At 25.1% G+C, this 23,728-nt stretch overlaps 1 protein-coding gene across 15 annotated transcripts in view; it reads left to right on the top strand.

Moving 5' to 3' along the window:
• LOC111619461 (coiled-coil domain-containing protein CG32809-like) overlaps positions 1-23,728 on the top strand; it is a 147,313-nt gene that overhangs the window by 79,201 nt on the left and 44,384 nt on the right. For 14 of the 15 annotated variants that reach the window (XM_023361183.1, XM_023361176.1, XM_023361177.1 and 11 more), the window contains one exon: positions 4,000-4,166. In XM_023361183.1, coding sequence (XP_023216951.1) covers positions 4,000-4,166 — 167 coding nt within the window. Of the gene's footprint in view, positions 1-3,999; positions 4,167-19,447; positions 20,596-23,728 lie in introns of those variants that run through there. The other variant, XM_023361189.1, reaches the window with a different exon arrangement.

Genomic DNA, 23,728 nt, shown 5'->3' with positions numbered 1-23,728 from the left:
CTCACACAGTTTAGAATATTCAGTTGGCTGCCACTTATCCCATCTGCAGTTCTGCACCCATTTTGATTTTGTTGTGATTATTTACATCAGTACATCAATACATCAGTATATTTACTCTTACCATTTGATGCCACATAACCCATTCTTTAACGTTCTGAGTACGTATATATATATATATAGGCCTATATAGATATTTTTATTAATTTATTTTATTAATATACAAAATTTCGATATTGATTTTTCTACTTTAAAAAATAAAATAATAATAATAAAATCTGTTCTAAATTTATATTTTATTGAAATAAATAGATTAAATATTTAATAGAATTAATTATAGTTAACTTATTTTTAGTAAATTATCTATAATTTTATTAATAAGTAAAGAAATCTATTATTAGTCTATGTACTGTACAATCTTTCAAAATTCTTATAGACATTTTAAATTACATATATAAAAAATATTTATATGTAGTATTGTTTTTTTTAGATTAAAAATATGCATTTTAGATTTAAAAATATACAAAGATGAAATAAAATCCATTCGATAGATAAGAAAAATAGATTTGTTTACGTGAAGTTTTTAAAGTTAAAAGTTTAGTTGTGAACAAAAGAAATGTTAAGTCATAAGGTCATTATCCTCAGTTTCTTTTGAAGTAACCAATACTATGGACCCATTTTGCTAGGTTTTCTCGTTTAATGTCTAGTGGTGACATTGCTTTTCTACACACTTCTCCGCCCATGTTTCCTATAATAGAACGGTCTAAATATAGTTGGAAATAGCTTTAGCGACATCTAGCAGTCATACTTTGCAATTTTTTTAGTGTTTGACGACCTTCAGGAACAGACGGTGTGAGGTATGTAGTTTCTTTACGAATGACACCGTTCTTTACATAATTAAAATAAAATATTCAGATTTTTTTTTAAAGTATTATAAATATTATCCAGGATATAATTTCATATTTTGTGTTGTTTATTAAAATATATTTTTTTGATATGTTTATTTTTAAATTATGATATATATATTTTTTTAAATAGATTCTTTTTTATTTTTATAATGTTTGTCGAATGTTTATGATAAGAGATGGCGCCACAAAAATAAGTTGTTTTTTTTTTATCGATTTAAATATATTTAATGTATTAAAATAAATTAAAATTATTTAAAGATGAATAAATGAGTATAATTAAATAAAGTGTTTAGTTCTTAAAAAAATAATTAGATTTTTTTTTATTATTATTATTTTAGTTTTGGTGAAATTTTTGTTTTCGATTTTACTATAAAAAGTTAAATGTTTTAATGAATTAATTTATTATTGCAATTTTGTTAATCATAACATTAATTTTTTTTACATTTAATTTTTTAAAAATTGGATGTTAATTATAGTTATATACATGTATGAAAGTTGTTCGTTGCGTAATGCTGTTGCTATAAAAGAGTCGATCAAGTGGATATATCTGGCTAATATCATTTAAAATTCGATTTTTACATTTATTTATAAACTCCTTACGATAAAAAAAAATCTATAAATTATTGTTTGTTTATGCTTCATTACATTAGTCAATAGCTAATTAGTTAACGAGGTTATTTGCAAGGAAATTAAAGTCGACCCCCCCCCTATAACACTGTTGATTATTCCGTTTTATATGAATTCAATGTTGTACGAATCACTTAGATTTTACGGATACGTGTGCCGGGCTGTGAACGGCTTACGTATTTGTAAAATCTAAGTGACTCGTACAACATGGAATTCATATAAAACGGAAAAATCAACAGTGTTATAGGGGGGTCGACTTGTATTGAATGTAGACTTTACGAGTTTTTAAAACTAATTTAAGGATTTTAATTAACTTCTAAATGGTTTTAAGTTAAGTTTCTATATTAAATTATACATTTTTAAAATGAAATATTCAGTATATTATGGATTTGTGATGAGTTATTTAACTGAAATTTATGTTCAATCTTTCGGTATATAGAAAGTTAGGTATTGGAAGATTATAGAAAGGGATGATCAGTTTCTATGTCATACTAGGAAGATTTACCTTAAGCAAAGTAAATCTCCCACATAATAGCTATTTATCAGATTTATCGTAACTCTAAATAACAGGATCATCCATTGGTTATTGCTCGAGAGCTTTGATAATAACTAGGAATGTTTAGGAATGTTCCTGATTTTCTTGCTGTCAGTTAAGATAAGAGAACTTAGAATCTGTTTACTTCCGTGTGACTAAAGGCATACAAATATGGCTTCATTTGATGCTAAGAAAAGCAAAGTTGGTGCAGTAGGAGGGAAGCTCGATTGATTGATCTCTTCGTTATAAGTGCCGACATATGTATGAATAGAAATATTGTGCGTCTATCTGGCAATTTTTACGACTTGATAAAAAACTATGTTTACGAGTTTGAAGTCAGCGAGCAGATTAAATTGGTTGTCTGCAGGATCGATTTTTCATTGAGTTTTCTTCTTACTTTCTGTCTATCAAGTAAAATAAAAAATTGAAAGCAATTTTTTTTAATGCTCTAAGGAGTTTATTTCCATTTGTAAATATGTTTTTAATAATCAAATATGATTGATATTTAACTATATTTGTATTCAGNAGCCATTATAATTGCTCATTTACGAGATGTACAGTACCCTATGCAAAATTATATATTTTGAATAATTATAAAATGATTGATTTATGTAGTTTTATAATCTAAATATATAAAATTTAATGAATTTTAATCTATAAATGTATTAATATATTATGTACAGCACATACATATCATTTTAAAAGTTAGAGATAGAAAAGAATTAAAATATTAAGCAGGGGGAACACGCTAACGTAAAATATGGTTTTATATTATAAGATAATAATGTATAAAATATTAATTAAATTAAATTAAATGTTATATATTTTAAGAAGTGTTTTAAATTTAAAAGAAGAAGAAAAAAAAAATATTTGAAATTCCATCTTGTGCCTGTAATATTATTACGTGTGCAGCTGCTTCGCGAATCACGGAACAGAGGATGCAGACTTATGACATCACATCCTCACAAACATTTCGAATATTTGACCGCCAGATGGCTGTTGATATAACAGGAAAAGCCTTGACACAGATCAATTCCTTCCTCCTTTTTTTTTTTTTTCATAGTTTTGTATGAACCACTTCCTCTTACTTCATATTTTAAATTAAGGTTTATCAATTTAAATCTGATATGATTTTATTTAAGATTATTTTATTTTATAAATTTAAACTTCAAAGTACAGTACGTGATACAATTGTGTTAATAATTTAAATTATTATTAAATTTATTATATTATTTTATTCCCTCTTATTTATTCGTCATCACGAATTTTATTTTCCTATCTGTAAGAACTGTTTTATATTTTCAGGATACATTTTAATTGTCACAAGTTAATGCTGTAATTTGTTTCTATGCGCAATTTTATCTGAAATGAAGCTCATTTTGGATGATCTAAATTGTAGTAAACACTAGAGTTTAAAGTAAATTTAAATAATAATTTAGATTTTTTTAAATAGATGTTTTATGTAAATTATGCGCTATATAATGTCTGGTTTATCACATAGAGTATCAGGTTAATATATACAAAATTTGACAGTAGACTTCAATAAAACATACACTTTATGGTTTAGTACGTACTGTACATGTTATAATTACTTCTTTCTTTTGTTCTTTTTCGGTAAACTCTGATCAGTTGACTCTAGTCTAGAAAAAGTGATCAGTAGACCACTTCTTTTAGATCTACCCTTTCTTTTCTCTTTATATTCTCCATTATATTTTAACAAAAGCAAAATAAAATGGCGAATGGAAGTCTTACAAAGTGATTTATGCAGACTGAAAACATTTTATAGACAAACACACAACTTTCTTTATATTAAAATGCAATAAATATTATAACAAAAAAGTAATTTTTTCTTTAAAAAAATCATATTTAATATTTTTTATTACTAAAATAGTTGGTGTTTTTGATGTTCACGATAACTTTCTTTATATTTAGCACCTTCGGGTAGCATAAGGCATACCGAATGGACCGAAGGGGAGGCGATACATATTAAAAATGGTGGGCGTAGTGGCCAATCGGTAAAAAGGACTCAGCAGAGACGTCATCACACGATAGCCAGTCAAAGCACCATGGAATTGCCAAAAGCAAGTATGGATCTGGAGGTAAGCCAGGTTATAACTTTTAACAGATATAACTAAAGTACTTCAACATCTTCTAATAAAAACTTTCATCTGGAAAAAAAAAAATATGTTTTACAACGGAAGGTTTATAATTTATATATTTCAATACAAAATTTTATAAATAAATATAAATCATAAGAAACTGTATACGTCAAAATGAGGTGTAAAAATTTATTTACTTTAGTGACTAGAATTATTGATTAACTACTACTTTAACCAGCAGATGGCGAAAGTAGCGTATACATTTCGTCGAAAGACATTGACCTCTTCTATGTTCATTATTTTCAAATTAGTTTTTAAATATATATATATTTTCTTCTATATAAAAACAAAGAAGGATTACAAAATGATCGAAATGTATTTTAATTTATTAAATATAAAGCTTACGTTAATCTAAAAGCGGCTTTGAAAATGTTAGACAATATGTAAATTCAAGTATTCCGAGGCAAATTAGTTTTTCTTTCTCTTCTCATTTCGATTATATCCTATTGTTATCGTAAGTTATATTTGCATTAAATTCGGGTGGATGCACATTACCAAACAAGGTTATAGAACAATCTCGCTTATTTAACAACGATATTGAAGATTATTTTGTTAAAAAAAGGAATAGGGAGTGACCATTCCCTTGGGTTTCCTTTCTCTCTCAAATGGGTTTATGGATAACCAACCACAGATGTTGTATGAAGCGGAAGTAAAGAAAAGACGAAATTGATTCCTTGGATAGGACCGTCACTATGACGACCAGAACAAGTCCGGTGTACGTACCCATTCTCGAATAGGGGGAGACGAGAAGTTTAAGGGTGGGAAATTTGATCCGTTCAATTGGTTAAAATTATAAGCGATTTCTTAATTTCAGCACGCCCCGGTTATGTGACATAAATGTAGATGATATGCGAACATTTATCGATTCTTCAATCAATTTTTCTTAGCTAAGTGGAGAAATTGATGATTTGCACAGATGCAAATGAGGATAATATTCATTCTCATATATACCCTTTAGGTGTAATTTCATGCATGGTTAATAAATCTATAACATGCCATTTAATATATTAAATAAGAAAATACATTTACAGCAAATTCGAGAGGGAGGAAAGATTAAAAGTATAACCGTGCCGAAAAAAAAAGAAAAAAAGAAAAATGAACTGATGATGTCTGGAACGAAAAGGGACCACGCGATCTTTTACGTTATCACAAAAATCGACAATGTCTGTTTTACTTTTATCGATAATCGATATATATATAAAAGTAGCTAAATCACAAGTCCAATCTTATATCCAGGTTTTTCTAGTGAGAAAAACTGATATTTTTTAAGTATTTTTCTACTTGTTCCTTTCATATTCTGTATAAAACGAAACAAAAAAATGGAATCTCTCGTATGTTTCTTAACCTTCTAGCAAGTTATGACCATCTTAAAGTTCTGGGTTTTTCTTCATCAAGGAGCTTTATCAGCTTCCTTCCAGTACAGACCGTATTCTCCCACCGACTACAAATAATAAAAAAAGAAAGGGGAAAAAAGTGGCGTACGAAAGAAATACTGTTAATGGGTTTGTCGAAGAACTGCAAAGAGTTTAGTAAATGACAATGTCTTTTACAGATGACAACGGAATTCACCGGGCATTGCTTAAAGGGCATTTTTTAGCCAGCACAAGGAATTGTGCGACAACATGTCTCTAACATATGAAACATTCCTCTCCATTACTTTCCCGTATTAAACGATGACTTATTTTTACAGCGAAATGTTCATTCTCTTCATCTGCCTTCTTTCACTCTCCCCACTTTTGTCGCGTGTCACCTTAGGTATAAGGTCATTTACCACTGACAAGAAGAAGGTTTGATAAATTGAAGATGTGATAGAAGTGAAAGTTTTATAAAAAGACATTTTTGTAGTTAGAAATTCCGTCAGTTTATCACCATTCCTGACAAATTTGTTTATGCAAATAAGCGGCGACGGCGTTGTGACGCGAAGATGAAGTCTTATCACCTTAAAAGATGTAGTCGATCCGCTTCTATAAACAATATTAATGTAACTCCCTTAGCAGCATCAATTGATATCGAATTATAACTCTTAATTGTTTAATTTTTAAATATAAAAGTTTAAAATTTTTATTTGTTAATCTTGATTTTTATTGTTTTTTATCATTGGTGCGTTCGTTTTCTTATCCACGTGAGAGTATGAGGGTAATTACTCTTTGGCCGTTGCCTTGGAGACAACCCGAGTCTTTGAAGATGTTTAAGTAAGCCGATGGCGTATTTCGCCTTTGGGATTGTACTGTACATTATGCTTTACCGCATGGTCACGTGACGAGAATGAAGGAAAAGGATTTTCTGATAGGTATTAGTTGGTAATTTAACGATCCCAGAGGTTATATTATCACATCGTATTTTAAGTTAGTCAGATTATTATTCTATATCATCGTTATTAAAATTATTGTTGATGATTTTTTTTTACTCCACTGCCAGAAAACCATAATTGCTAAGTAGTAAGGACTTTCTGACGTGTTTGTTTGCTAGTTACGACGATAAACAATTTTATTACTTTCTATTTATCGTATCTTTGATGATAGAAATCCAAAACGTCAGCAATTATACATTTTTCTTTATTAAAGTAACGGAAGATAGTACATGAAATACAATTGCACGAGAGGTTTCTGAAGAGGTTAAGAATTTATCCTGAAATCAGGTTACTAAAGTGACATTCGTGCCGAACACCACTTTCAGCTTCACTTGAAAAATTGATCTAGGTTTCTATAGTAGTAGTACTATATTTATATATATATATATATATAGGGGAAGAAACCGAATAAAAACTTGAAGAATCGGAGAATTTTGATATAGCGAAAGTTAAAAACATGTTATTTTGATATAAGGAATCGAGACATACGTGAAATATGGTTTTCGATTTTAAACACTCGACACGATTTCTTTATGAAAATGCCATGTTTTCTAGAGAAATAAATTTCATTTTCGTGACAAATCGAATGTTTCTTCTATGACAAATCTACGATAAAAAGTTAGATGGCGCTTGTAATATAAACAACACTCAATTTCAGTATTATTACGTTGCTAGGTTATGCACGCGCTGAAACCGAATTTCGTATAAAATACGTAACAATGGTTGTTACAATCGCACGCGCTAAAACGTGAATGTCTTACGAAATTGACAGCGTTGCTAGGAAACGCACGTGTGAAATTTACAACGGTTGCTAGGCAATGAACATCGCTTTCATTTACTTTCACTTTCACTAGAGAAAACTATAATATGTTTTGTTTATTAACATTTTTTACGATGTATGAATTTTTTTTAAAAAAATACATATATAAAGAAAATACGTATATAATTTCGATATTAGAAATTAAACTTTAAACGTATATTTTAAAATATTCCTAAAATAAACAATTTAATTATATAATTTTTATTTATTTAAAAATAAAAAAAATAAAAATTGGCTAGAAGCCAAGAATATATTCCATACTCGCGATTATAATTGAATATGAACGATGCCTTCTTGTCATTCAATCTGGTTGTCAACTTAAAATACATGACACTGTAATATACTTCTAAAATGTCACTTATTATAAATATCTATCATAAATAGAAAGGTAGTATGCATGTTACAAAAAGAATAATAATAGAAGAAAAAAGTTTGTTTGAAGATAATTTTACATCCATTAGTACTTTAGTGATTATTTTATAAAAGAAAACTAAAAATATATGTTTAAAGAATCTTTGATGTTCAAACCTTAAAACATAAAAGAGGGATTAGGAGAATTGTACTATATATATATTTTTTAATACCACCTTCGACTTTGCCATTAAGTCGCTTTATTCAAGGAAGATTAAGGGGGCAAGTAACTACTACAACAAGAATAAGATAAAGCTTAAAAAGTATGTTTAAATATAGGATAAAGGATGTACAAATTTGAGTTAGTACTGTACATCCTATGTGTTCTTTTTTTTTAATTCTTTTTCTTTTTTTTATTTGTAGAGTAGGGGGATTACCCTCAATGTTAAAGGATCGAAATTTCTATTTAAAGAAATTGCTTTTGTGTAATTACATTTGCACAATCAGTGTTAGGCTTTTTAGCTTTGTCAGATCATCTACGGTCTTTTAAAGTAGTATTTTAATGGTTACGAAAATCATTTATTTTTTTATTTTATTTTTTCCTTTTTCTTTTGTCTTTTTCTCTGCTTTTTTTTCCATTGATGCAATCCAGCTTGAAGTTATTTTTGAAATTACTCCTCCTCGAAAATATTTAATATCGTGCATATTAAATATCTTATTTTAAAAATTTATTGTTTACATAGATCAGTCTATAACTAGGACACAGTTTAATTTTTATTGAATATTTAAAACATTTTTAAATATTTTAAATCGTTAAAATTAATTTAATAACACGATTAAACAAATTATTATTTATATATTTTACTCATTAATTAAAATTTTAATTTAATACATTTTTTTTTTTTCATTTAATAAATGTAATTAAAATTCTATTTTAATTTATTTAATCAGTTTTAAAATAAAAACAGGATTGAGATGGAAAATTTAAATTTCTAATTGATAATTTTTATAATAAAAATTAAAAGAAAAATTTTATACTGTAGACTTGTATAAGTATTCCAGAAACATTGTAAAGAATGTAAACATTGGGGAGGAAACTAACTTTTACTACTGTAATTAACTCAATGCATTCTTTTAGGTAATAAACATACAATTAAAAAAAAAAAAAATTCAAGCAATTGTATAGATTTAAAATATGAGGGGAGGAAAAGTCTACTTGTGTAGTTTCATCTAATCTAAAGCATGCTTTTAATATTGAATAAGAAAAACATTATAATTATTTAATGAGTAAATTTCATATTTTTCTTGAATGAATATTAATTAAATATGTTCTGTCTTTACTTTAAAATTGAAAAAAATAATAATATTTTTTCAATGGAAAATTTTAACATTAGGTTATATAATCACTCTATTTTGATATTTTGATAAATATTTTTAATGTTAGAAGATTGTTTGAAATATTATATTTTGAAGTAAATGAAAATTTCACTGTCATTATTCATTCCTTAATTAACTAAATGGCATAAACTCAATAACATTTTGGAAATCAATTACTCAACTTGAAATTAGTATAGGAATATATTTAATGTTATTATTTAAAATTATCTTTATTTATATCAATTTTTAAATTTATTTTAATATGTACAATATCTAAAGATTAAACTAAATAATATATTTTTTTTTTTATTAGAGAGAAAAATTGTCATTTAAAAAAATATATATCATAAGGACTTGCATGGTTAATCTCTAAAATTGAATTTAAAAAAATATTATTTTAAAGGAACTAATATAAATACACTAATGCTATTTTTATGACTGAGATTTTAAGATATTTAAATGAATCATTTAAAAAACATTTACACATTTTATCATATAATTATTTCCTGTTATAATTCTAAGAAAATGTAACAAGAATTTTATTTTATTCAAGTATCTTTAATGAATATCTTTATGCAAATGATTGAATTTTCTTTGCAATTTTATTCAATTTTATGCCCTTTTACTAAAATAAATTTCATTTTGACCTCTTTCAAATTTGATTAGATGAGTCTATATAGAGTCATAGAAACAATAGAATTTGTGGTCTAATGCATCTTTTTTTTTTTTATATAACAAAAAAAAGTTTTTATTGTAAATTCTAGAAATATTCACAAAAAATTTATTATTTTTATTGCTTATTTTACATTTTAATCATGGAAATATTGACTTTTTGGGAATATTTATCATAGAAAAAAAGAAAAACATATATGTCTGTAAAATTCATTTATTGTATGTAAAATTATTAAAATAAATTTATATAAGCATTTTTATAAACAGTATTCAGTTGAAAAATCGATGATAATTCGCTTTTCCAAGTTGAAATTTTCTATATCTTTAAGTTTTCTAATCATAGAACATTATCAGTGAACTATAATTCTCCTGCTTTCAGACCACCCAGGAGATCTGATGCAATATGTCTATTGCAGACAACAGTCTTTTGTTCGGTATATAGCCTAAGTTTAAGTTTTTTTTTTATTTTATTTTCTTGAGACATTAAAAATAAAGTAAGATACGTTTAGATTACTTGTAAACTAGATTCTTTAAATTTATAGATATTTTATTTTCATTGTGATGAGTTTAAAATATTAAAAATGAAGGTTTATTATTTGAGTATTTGTTAGTTGGTTGTTGAAAATATACAGTTTTGTGAAGTTATTTATAGATATTTTTCAGAAATATTTTAAAAATAGAAATTTAAATGAACTTATTTCATCATTAGAATAGTTTGATAATAATTTAAATGTAAAAATATATACTTTTAACTTACATAAAATGAATTTTTTGTTATTTTATAGTGGTTAGTGATGAAATAATTTATATAATTTCAAATGAATTGGCTTATTTATTAAAACTAATGTATATAAATGAATGGAATGATTATATAAAAATACAAATTTAATGAGTTTTTCAGTAGAATCTATCGATTTTCGACTACTTTCTCAGCTCAGTTTTGAAATCAAAAGATCTAGAATCGCTATTAAATCTACGAAATTACCCATTACAGTTGCAAATGACACGTTTATTACAATTAATCTTCACGCAGCATCTTGAATGAAGAAGAATTTGATTAAGAGCATCTGTATCACTTAATGGTTCAACTGAATCAAACATGACAGTTCAATAGCTCTATTGATGACAAGAGAAATATTTCATTCATTTTAAATTTAATTTCCCATTAGCAAAGTAGAAAGAAGAAGAAGGAAAAAAGAATAAAACGTTTTCATAAAGTGCAAATTTCCATATAATTCCTGACATTGTTTAAAATTGCTATTTACTAGTGTGTTTACAGAGTGTTTAGTATGTATTATCTCATCCTTGAAACAGAAGATAATGAAGATTCTATAATTACATACTTCACATTTTTGTCCTAGAAGATCAATTTCCCTATATAATACTTATGATTATATAAATATATCTGTTAAATTAATATCATTAAGGTAATTTTAGAAATTTTATATTAAAACTTTAAAGTTATTATATATATATATATATAGACCTATATAACGACGTATTACATAAGTATTTTGAAATTTTAATAGTTAAAAATTTTCTCATTTATAAAGCTATATCTCAAAGTAGATAAATTTAATTGTTAAAACAATATGCCGAAACTTAAAATTTGAAATTTAAATAACTTACAGTGCGATGAACCATGATTGACAGTTTTGGTTCGTTTTAAAATTAATTTAAGCTTTTCTCTCGTTATTATTCTTATATATCAATGCTTAAATGATTACATCAAGAAAAATTAATATAGCTTTAACTTGACACATAACTTATACATTAATATTTGGACCACAGAAAGACGAAACAGCTGCGAAGCTTGCTAACCGACTTATTCTGCACTGTCGACATTACTAGTTATATAAAATAAATTGCAATGGTTATATATAGTTTATCCTGAGTTTTTCATTTCTAAAACTTTCTGAAACTTTAGTTTTGCATAATTTAATCATTTTTCTATATATATTTTTTTCCATATAGAAGTTGTTGTATTTACATTGTAAAGGTAATGGTGACATTTAATACGACAAAAGCTAAGTTTAATTGAAATTCTTCAACTTATTACAGAATTCCAAAGACTCTACTATTTAAAATGTTATAAATCGTGATGTTTAGAATAATTTGCAAACAATATTCTATTTTAAAATCGATAAATGAATAGATTAAAGATTAAAATTAATTGGATGCTCGAATTGCTAAATTGTTGATTTAATTAAAGCATTAACGAAGTTTCGTACCGTTAAAAAACGTTAGAAATATCTTCAAATTAGACGTTAAAAATATTAATAAATTGTTATTTATAGTGTTAATGTTGTAGAAATTCTATATTTTATTAAAATAATTGATTATATTACTATAAAATATCTTGAATGTCTATGTTGATAGGTTAAATAATAATTGTACAATACAATTATAATAAAAATTTAATTTTTATTATAATTTTTATTGACATAAAATTAATAATATCAGAATTACAAAGCCATTTGTAATTATAAATTACGTTACGCTCGACAAAGGAAGTATTTTGAAGGTGAAGTTTGCTTAATTGATTATGTTAATTAATCGTACTTATTTTAAATGTAGTTTAATTTTACATAAATAAAGAGTATATTATTCTATTATTCCTTCGTAATGTAGAAAATGAAAATATTCTTTATCAAAATGTTAATATATTTTCATTGTTATTAGTTGATGATACACAAGTATTGAATGTATTTAAATCAGGGCTTACAATATTATAATTTTTCGTCATAATTTTAATTTATTTTATACTGTAATTTATTTATAGGACTTTATTCTGAATATTTGAGAATTTAAGGATGCATTATCTTATAATTTCTTTTAGGAAGTTGAATACTTTTTATAACATTACGAGATTCTTTTAGAGAAAATTTTGTTGTAATTCGGTTCGATTCAGGATAATCAAATAAAAATTTCTTTTCCAGTTTATTATATTTAAGAATTTATCTATATATATTTTTTTAATTTTTAAGATTTTTTTTAAGGAATTGGATGAAAAGATGCAGCAAATATTTGTTGACATATTTTTCTCTTAAGTTTAAGAGAAGCACTTTTAAAATTCAAAACTTATGAAACGAAAGAAGAGAAAATATTGATTTTGAGGTTATCTTCTTGTATAAATAGGAAATGTTCTTGCATACTGAATTAAATTCTTTCAATTGGAAAGTCATATTTTCTTTTACGCCAGAAGGTTTACTAAATAAATGTTTGGAGAAAAATTAACCAGTTTAAGAGATTAAACTACAAACTCCACTCAAAAATTCACTTAAAAAGACAAAAATAATCTAGACAATTCCTCTTGAAATGGTTATCGAAGCATCTCACTCTTTCCTGAAACTAAGTGGCACGTGTGTCTGAAGTTAAATAACGTTTTTGTTCTAGGATTATCTAAGAAAGGAACTTTCTCTAAACCGACATTCTGATTTTTCTAACAAAATTCTCACGCTGCATTGCAATTTTTCCGGATTAAACAATAACTTTTAAATTCTTACCGAAAAAAAATAACAAGATAAATGTGCATTTATTATAAGAATAAAAGGCGAGCTCAACTTATTAATAATTCAGGAGAAAAAAAAAAGTAAACACTAAAAAATGTACAAAAATAACTCCAGATTCCAACTTGAAATACATTCCTATCTATGACTAAATTGAAAGTTATTTGATAAGCAAAAACAGAGATAAAAAAAATCAATTTTTTTCCTTATATTTATAGTATAAGAACATATAAATATAAAGAAAAAAATTTATTTTTTAATCTATGTTTATATATATATAAGTTTACAGACCATAGAATAATTTTTAAGAAAAATAAATATATATACTGTATTTTTCTCTTAGTATTGTCTATAAAGCTTCGGGCAATCTCCGATTGATTAAAGATTATATGACCTCAATATCCGAACGGAATTAAAGTAAAGTTGTAATTGAAAAGAGAAATAATAAAAAAAAAAAGTATACGAAACTATTTAAAATTTTTCTTCATAGCTTAATGATTAATGAAAATCGATAACACATCTTTAAAATGCGAGAAAAGTAGCAATAAATAAATATAAAAATCATTTGTTAAAGGAAAATAAGATGCAAGGATAACGATACGTATATTAAAAATCTTTTTAATAAGGATAATTACAGTGTTATTGAAAGGAAACTGAAATTTTGTAGTAATATAATTAATTCGAAACATGCATGAAAGGAAGTCTTTTGTTATGGATCATATTCTTAGCCTCATTAAGTGAAAAATTCAACATAGAAATCAATGATTAACAGATCAAATATCTTTTCTTTTGTCTAGAAAAAATCAAAATATTTTAAAAAGGCAAATATTTAGATTAAAAGAAAAATTTACATGTAGACTTTTAACGCTTAAAAAATTATCAGGAGGGGGGTAAAAAAATTACAAAATGACAATTCTTAATCCAGTAATCCAAATGAAGGAAATAACATTTTTATCTTGGAAATGACAATTTTTCTAATCGCATTATCTAAATGACAATTTAATCTCAAGAAATTATTAATGTCTGTTTTATTTCAGTGCAGACTTTTTTTTTAATATATCGAAATAATTTAAATTAGCTCATTATAATAATTATTATTTTTTAAAAACAATCTTTAGGTTATACGATTTAAATTAAATTTATTTTTTCGTGCATCTGCGTGTTAGGAATTATATAATAATTTACACTAATAATATAAAAAAAAAAGAACGATGTAAAGTTTTTTGAATATCTATTATTTACTATAATGATTTAAAAAACTATTTTTCCTTGATAAATTAAAGAAAAAAAATGTATTGTTACGTATCTAGTTTCATAACAATATATTTTACTCTTTAATTATGTATAATAACACTTTAAGAATTGTTTCACGTTCAGTTACGTAACAATGCATCCCTTCTTTATACGTTTAATCTACGTAACAATATGCTTATTCTCGAAAGAGAAATTCATTATTACGTAACTAAATGTTTCAATTCATACTTTTGAGTTACGTAATAATACCTGAAAAGTGTAATGATTTCCTTTACATAAAAGGATATAATGAGTAGCTTTAAAAGTAAAACGGATCACGTATACGAAACTTTAAGTTATAACTACGGATATCAATAATCATTACAATGACAACATGATTCATACGAGATTTGACTTGACTCGATGTTGCATGATATAGCGATATTTGAGAAGCATTTTTGTTCTCTTCATTTACGGTACCATCTTCAATAATCACGCTATTGTCTTGCTCATAATTTTCCGTCTCATAAATTACAGCTTGTATGACTTTGGGGATCTCACTTGGCATTAAAATAAACATAGATATCCACGCAAGGTGGTAAATAAAACATAAAAATATGAATGGAATGTGTAACGATAACGATGAAAATCCAATAGTAATGCAGATTTCTTCTCTTATATAGTTTTCTCTTGCATATAGAATCTATAGAAAAGGCGATTATCATATATCATCGTTTTGACTGTCATGGTTTTCCTCCTCTTTTTTTATATTTATTTTCTTAATTTTTTTCTTCCTTTAAAAAAGTCTTTTTCATGGCTTCTAGTTTCTTTAAAAGAAACTAAACTGTTTCCGTATGCGAGGAGTGAATTAAATAGCCAGATATTTTATACTGAAATTGGATATATATAAGGCAATAAGCGAATTACAATTGGTTACATTATTTTAAACAGTGGCAATAATCTCAAATATCGTGGAGAAGGTATTGATGGATCCAGAACCCGGATCGTTACCTCGGCAACTGTGACGTCACTGTATTGACGGGTATATATTCTCTTATTAGAAACTCCAGTTTGAGGGATGTTGGCATGTAATAATTAACATTACTATAACATTAATGAAGAGATAGTAGACGAATACACATATTTACGTTATAATCCCATTATTTGTTTGTTATTCAATCTGATAAGGGGATTAAAATTTTGTATTTAGTTTATATAAAGGTTAGATATGCTAATTTATGCATAATGATATGCAAATTTTATGACCTCTATGGTCAGACGTATAAAAATATTCCATTATTGATTAAGAGACGACGAATTTCCGAAACCGTTTTTTAAGTCGCATGTTTTCTTAATTGGCTTATTCAAAATTTAAATGAGCCAATAACAAAGCGAGATTATCGCTGTTTTGATTCTCTATGCAAATTCATTTATTTATTTTATTTTTTTAAATTTAAATAAGGTATATATATAGAAAGTAATAAATTCGAACGTGGATTAATCATAAAGAAAGGTAATAACTAAAATATTTATTCATAGAAATGTTATTATTTTTTAATTTGTTTTTACATAACATTTTGTAATTCATATAAATGGATAGGTTTATGTATACATAGACACAGTTCAAGAGGGTTTTTTTTTTTTGCAAATACGGAAATTGAAAATGGTAAACGATACTTGTATAGTACAAAATTCCATTTCCGTTATCGGGGTGTGACTCATACTTTTTCCCTCTTTTCCAACTATTTAGATTGATTTTCATCACTTAAACACATATTTTTACAAGAAAATACGTATAAAAAAAGAATTTAGACATATTTATCTTAGCTTTAAAACATGTTTTTAATAACAATACAAAATATTACTTAAAATATTATAATTTATCCTTTTGTTAGATAGAAGGAATTTTTCAATAAGATAAGATATTGAATGACCAAACGGATATTTAGATTTTTCGGCTTCAAAATTCTCTAGATTGGCTTATATGGGGGTTTTATATTCCAGTACAAATGCCTCAATTTGGGATTCCATGCAAGATTTAGCATCAAAAGAGCAATTTTTGTATTCTGAATTTATGTCACTGAAGGGATCTTCTCAATATATCATAAAAGATCCATCACAAGCTTGTAAGATGATAAAATATGCTTCTTTTCCTATATTGTGACTCTGAATTAGAATGTGGGCATTGGAAAATAATGTAAAATTTTTATTTATTGTCTAATATATATATATTAACAATCATTGTAACAAAATTACTTTATTATTATTTAAAAATCTCATTTTATTAATGGAAAAATATCCATTAAAAAGTTGGGGTTTTTTTTAAAAAAAAAACATTTTATATCTAAAGGAAGGAATTTTTTCTGATTATTTTTTTTAAATAAAAATATTAAGAATGACTGGAAATAATTTTTTTTTATTTGTATTAAAATAGCTTAACAGTACTATCTTTTGTTGTAGCTGCTTATCTGATTTTATCTTGAATAAGATATTAATCTTGAAGTAAAAATAGAAAAATAGAATTGATTTTGAGAGTGAAAGCATTAAATGGAATCACAACATTTATAGAAGTGGAAGTGAAGTCGATAATTCGAAAATATGAGTGAAAATATAGATATATATATTTATATTCTGAATGAGAAATCATAAGGAAGATAATTTTTTTTTCCTTATCTTATAAAAATTTGCAAGGAAATAAACGAATTCAACAAAAATAAAGAAAAAGGAAATGGAATAAATTACTGCCAAATGTGAAAATTTCTTCTGATTAATGCTACTTTTCTGCATGGGAATAAAATATTATGCAATTTAAAACTAACAATAAAATTTAAAATTCTATAATGCAATTTATCATTTTTTCTTATTAATAACTAAACATAGAAAAAATATATATATTTTATAGTTTCAAATCTAAGTTTTATTTGTAATAAAGTATTACATGATTTAGTAACTATCATACAAATTTAAGAATAATCAAAGAACTAGATATGTATTGTGTTGTACAGTTTCAAATAGTTTGCTGTCAAAAAGACTTCTTATCATTAAAATATATTCCTTAAGATGTTTTCTGGTAAATGAATAAGCATTTAAAGGAATTAAAGCAATTTTGACTCTGTTTAAAATTAATAACAATGAGATAAAAAAAAAAATGTTTATAGATTAACATTAATTTTAACAGTTCAAATAGGGGGAATGAATTTTCATAATAAAAGTTAAAAAAGAATATTTCTGTTTGTCATAAAAGTAAAAGGAAATGAAAATAAAAGAGTAGCAAATGTCTTCATTAGATAAGATTTTTGTAAAGGATTTTTAGTTTTGAATGAGAATTCTAATAATGAATATAACAATAGTTGAGTTAGCCAGATATTAAAGAAAGAGAGAAAAAAAAAATTAAATAAATAAAGTTTAAGAGAGATAAATATAAGTAAATTTTTATTTTAATTTTCTTATTTTTTTTATTAACTATAAATCATAAAACAAATAAAAAGTATTAAAATAGAATGCTTCAAAGACATCAAAAAAGTACTTAGGAAAGTCAAGGATGGTTAACAGTCCATCAGCATCTGTATTATTAATTTATAGTCTCTAGAGAGTGGAGTTGAAACAAACTTGTTATAAGTAAGATCAATTGTTTTATTGATAGATACTTATTTATTTTTATTTTATTAATAAGAAATGAATTTATATATGTATAAATCTTATGAATTATATATATATATACATAGAGAAGGGATGGATAATGTAAGAAAGAATGATTCTTTTTTTTCTTTAAGATAATAGGAAAATTAGAAAAAAATTGTGTAAAAGGATGTAAAACATTGAAAAATACATGTGAATGGCTTAGCAGGGAGTTTGACCTTAGACTATAAAGGAATTGTTTGCTTCAATATCCTGGAACATTGCCAAACTTACCAATAAATTACATGTGTAAAAGATATTTGTCTTAAAATAACACTAAATGACTCTAAATTTTCTCCCATTTAAGAAATAAATAAATATTGATAATTCTAATGAGAAATTTATAAATTAAAAATTTAAATATTACCGGTAATTAAAATTCTGGAAAATTGTTTGAGATTTATGAAAGAAAATCAATTTTTATTTAATTTTTGTTTAATAGAAAAATCATTAAACAAGTATTAGATATATTATTTCTTTTTATTATATATATTTTTTTTTTCTGAAAATAAATTTTATAATAATATTTATCAAGATTTATGATTTCAGATGTGATTTTAAATTCTTAAAANTGAATTTTATTTTTATTATATATATATTTTTTTTCTGAAAATAAATTTTATAATAATATTTATCAAGATTTATGATTTCAGATGTGATTTTAAATTCTTAAAAATAAAATTATAATTAATTTAAGTATCTAAAATTAAACATTAAGTTATTTTATGGCAATAAAGAGAAAAAAAATTAGATAAAAAAAATAGCAAACAAATAAAAAGTATATTTAAATATTTAAATCATCTTCATGTCTTTTTGCATATTATATTTTAGATTTCTTTTTTTTTATTCAATAAGTTTTATGTATAAATTTGAATCTTTTAAAAAATTCTATAACTTGAATATATACGAAAGGATTTAAGTGGAGTTTTATGTATGTATTTTTTATATATTATAAAAAAATTGGTTTAATATTTATTAGGTAATATTTCATTAAAATATTTTATAAATTTTATGAAATAATTTAAAATTATTTGAAAAATCAAGTAAATGTTTAATGAAATTTAATTCAATATTTATTTGAAATGAATAAGAATCATTGAATATTTTTATTAATTAATTATATGAAATTTTTATAAATGAAATTGTATAATATATTTAGAAATATAATTTAAATAATAATTTAATGGGATATGCTTGCTTTAGTGATAAATTAATTAACTTTACACAGTAATAAACAATTCAGTTTTAACTGGATTAAACTGAATAATAATTATTATCTGGTAATATAAAATGACAAGGGATGTTGATTATTGAATGGGAAATCGAAAGAATGGTTCATAGTTTCGAGTGAAAATGAAATTTTCTTGTGATTCTCGTAAAGAAGAAAGACAGAGAATGGAAGAAGGAGATAAGAGGATTAATCATGTCTCGTATCCAGGAAATGTTTACTTTTAATCCTAAACTATTTGATGTAGATTCTTATAAATTTTAATAAGAATCAATTTAAAAAAAATTGCAATTAAAATGAAGAATTAAGAGAAACATTGAAGGGGATAAATCGATAGGAAGAACGAGAGAAAAAGGCAAAATTGTAAAATTTTCCAGTCAAAAATCGTATGTCTGGATGGAAAAGGAAGAGAATGTCCCCAAAAAGATACCAGGTATGCGACGTTATTGGAGAAGGGGTTTGTTGTAGAGGCCAGTGGCCGCACCAACTTCCACTGCGCCTGCTCGGCATTGTTTCCATGACGACGAATCACCGGCGATGCTCGGAGATGTAGTCACATCGTTCGATCGTCCAAGTGGGCCCAAGTCCATACGAACGTACGTATATCGGTAGGATTAAACTGAAACGTAAATGAATCTATCCTCGGTCACCGTTTGGAACTTTAGAGGACGGTTGGTGAAATATTATGAGGTGTAACGCTATTTATAGGATAAAAGAGAAGACAAAATAGTCATTTGTGGGAAATGTCGAAGCCAAAGGTTGATATTTTAAAGGATAAGGAAATTTGAAATGGTGCCAAAACATCAAGACGAGATGAAATAAGGACTTTACAGATAGTCAAAATGCGGTAGTGATTATTGATGTTAATCGATTTTTGAAAGAATTTCAACATGTTCCAAGCCATAGTACAGTTCCGTGAGACCCAAACGGTCTCTCACATCAAGAGCAAAGGTCACTCGTCCAATTCGTCAGCAGCCAGTACAAGTTCTTCTGGTTCTTCATCAACCGATTCTTCATCAACACCGGCTAGACGTCCCAGAAGAAGAAGATCTCTTCTCTATCAAGTTCTAGTATCGCCTCTGAAGAAGAAGTCCGATTCTAGTAATCATCATAACCCTCCTCCTTATCTTCAACCTATGTTGATGGATAAGGTGAGTGATTTATTTATTTTTAACCACTTCTCTGATATAAATATAGCTTAGGATCAATGATAAAGTGGTTAAAAATTTGGAGGGTTACGGATAATATTGAATTTTAAGGTACTTGACCTTAATGGTGACATTGGTCTTATTTTTAAGATTTTTATTTAGAACAGTAGAATTTGTAGGTTAGTTTTTGTGAGAAAAATATATTTAGTAAATATTTAAAAATATAATATATTATTAAATAACATTATCAAGATATAACATATATAATTAATATCTCAGAATTAAAAAAATAAATAAATAAATTATATATAAATGTAAATAGTTAGTAGTTAAGTTATCAACATTTTAAAGGTGATATCAATAGATTTTTACAAATTTTTTTTTCTAAATAAATTAAAAAGTAAAAAATGTTTTCGAAGTAATTTAAAAATCAATTATATGAAAGAATTCCAGTTTGATTGAATTCTGTGTATTAAAAAAAATAATAATATTATTATTAAACTTATTTTGACAGCTATAAATTACTAAAATATTTTCGTTCTCAGTTTGAAAAAAAAAAATATTAAATTTTTAAATTGAAAAAATAATTTATAAAATGCATTTTCATCAAATGACGCCTACGTAATTGTACCTCTGTAAAGCTTACCTACTATGAGAGAAAGTAACCTTTACAGGGGCAAACGCTCTTTTTATATTTATGATATGGCTGAAAGTATTACATAAATAAATATATATTTTGAGTTATAAGAATGCTAAAATCTCTAATAAATTATTTTATAATAACTTGTAAGTTTAGAAGCCGGAAAATTACAGATTGCATGCAAAATATGCCGCTCATTCTTGCATGATCACTCAACTCAACTAGACAAGAATGGTCACGCGATATACTTATTTTCTCAATAACTATCTGGAAAGAAAAAAAAAAATCAAAAATGATCTTGTGGTTATCTGGATTATAGTTATGTATAAATAACGTCATAGAAAATTCTAACAATTCTCATTTGTATAATGATTGTGATAAGCGATAGCTATAAATTTTCGAAGTTTGTTTATTTTTATATTAAGTGTAATTTAATTTCTGTCAACAAATATTTTATTCGGCTTTATGTACAGATAAAATTGGGAAGAAAGAGATAAAAATAAAGTAAATAAAAACAAAGATAAATGCGCAACAACAAACAAAATATAAATTACAAAAGTAGATTTAAGTAAATAATATACATTTAAAAAAAATATATATATACATTAAAAGATTAGAAAAATAGAAAGAATGTACTATTCTCTATTTAAATAAACCGCAACCTTCATTTCTTCTTAGACTTTCCTTTCTTTGGTCATGCGAATTGTCATTTCACTTTAGTTCTGTTTGACCATTTTCCATTAATTTTGTCACGAAATGATGAGATGTCATCAAAAATTGTAACAGATCTGCTGAACTTCCAATTTCTTTTCTCTTCTTATTCTTTTTTTTTTTCTAACATCTCAACACATTTGTCTGATCTGGCTTATCTGTTGAGATTCGGTAATGTCAGGACTTTGCACTAGAATGAACACACTCTGAGTTCGAATTCCGTAGACATTGTTTGTGATATTTTACGATTTCCTAAATCTGATAAAGCAATTTAACATACTAAAGATTATTAAACCCATTATTATGCATCAAATTTCTAAATTTTAATAATTTATAATCCGAGAATACACAATTGCGAAAGGTTTAAATTAAAATTTATTTGAAATTTCTTCATTATTTCTATATAAAAATTCTGAATAAATTTATTTTAAAAAATGTAATAACTTTTACAATATTAATATATTAAACCACCTATAATTTTGAAAAAAAAAATTTATTCTAGATAAAATTACATGTTTAATATTTAATTAATGGTATAAAAATTTAATTTCAAGATTAATATATTAATAACGTTATAAAATTAAAACTTATCACTTTTTAAAATAAAAGGAATATCATTTTTAAAGTTTAAAAAAGAATTTAAATTAATATTTTAATTTATTATTTGAAAAAAAAAGACTTTTATTAATAATTAAAATTACTGAAAGAATGCAGAATAAAATTTTACAAATATTATTTTGATATTTATTTATATAAATTTTATAAAATTATTTTTAAACCGCCGTCAAAAGGATGACGCACAGACTGACATGTCCATACTTGTCAACATCTGTCAACATTGGCTGGCATTTTTCGAGAGTTACAAAAACTGTCAAGTACAGTAATAGCTTGTAAAGAAAATTTAATTTAAGAAAGACTTAAAATGAAGAAAAGAACGGGGAGAGGAAAACCTATAAAAATTATTCTGACGCCATTTTCGGTAACATAATTATTAAAATTTAATCAAATAAATAAATAAAAGAGTTTTCCTTTTTTTTAATGTCATTTAAAAGGCCAATTTAAAATCAATATGACAAATTCAAGTTGTAAGTTTACAAGGACGATATTTAGTTACAAAAATTGAATATGGCTTTAATATTGAACTTAGTTTATAATCAATAACAAAAATAGAAAATGGAATTGGGGATGAAGATAAGCATTGCTTTTGTAATGACGTCGGTTTTCACGTGTTACATATCAACCAATCACAAGTGGGTTTTCGATCGGTTTATTATTTCCTGGAGAGTATACCGTGATACAAATTGTCAAGAGCATCGATATATGGAAAATCCATTTATCATTCTTTTGAATTTCGTTTAATAATAATAAAAAAAAAAAGGAGAGAGAAGAAATCAGAAGTAAAGTTTCTCCATCGCGTGATCTTTTCAAAATGGTAAAATGGGAGAGGATAGATTTGCTAATTTGAACAGAATTCTTACTAGAGCGTGAATGGATAATATTTTATTAAAATTTAACAATAATTCTGCTAACATTTAATCAAAGTTCTACTGGGAATAAAACAGTATTTTATTATGTTCTAAATTTCAAACTTTATTAATAATTTTACGTTAATTTAAGTCTTAATCCTGTTGTAATTTGAATTTAACTTTCGATTTAACGAGGATTTTATTCGTATTTTAACTTAAAACTTTTAAAAGATTTAATAAAAGTTTTATTAAAATTCTTTATAAATTTTTAAAATTAAATCTTAAAACTTCGTTGAATGTGAATAAAATTCTTGAAGTT

Source organism: Centruroides sculpturatus, unplaced genomic scaffold, assembly GCF_000671375.1.
Source record: "Centruroides sculpturatus isolate CEXI.00-Female unplaced genomic scaffold, Cexi_2.0 scaffold107, whole genome shotgun sequence".
In the NCBI taxonomy this organism is placed as follows: domain Eukaryota; kingdom Metazoa; phylum Arthropoda; class Arachnida; order Scorpiones; family Buthidae; genus Centruroides; species Centruroides sculpturatus.
The sequence above is the reverse complement of the archived record's forward strand: the minus strand, read 5'-3'. Positions and strand labels throughout refer to the sequence as shown.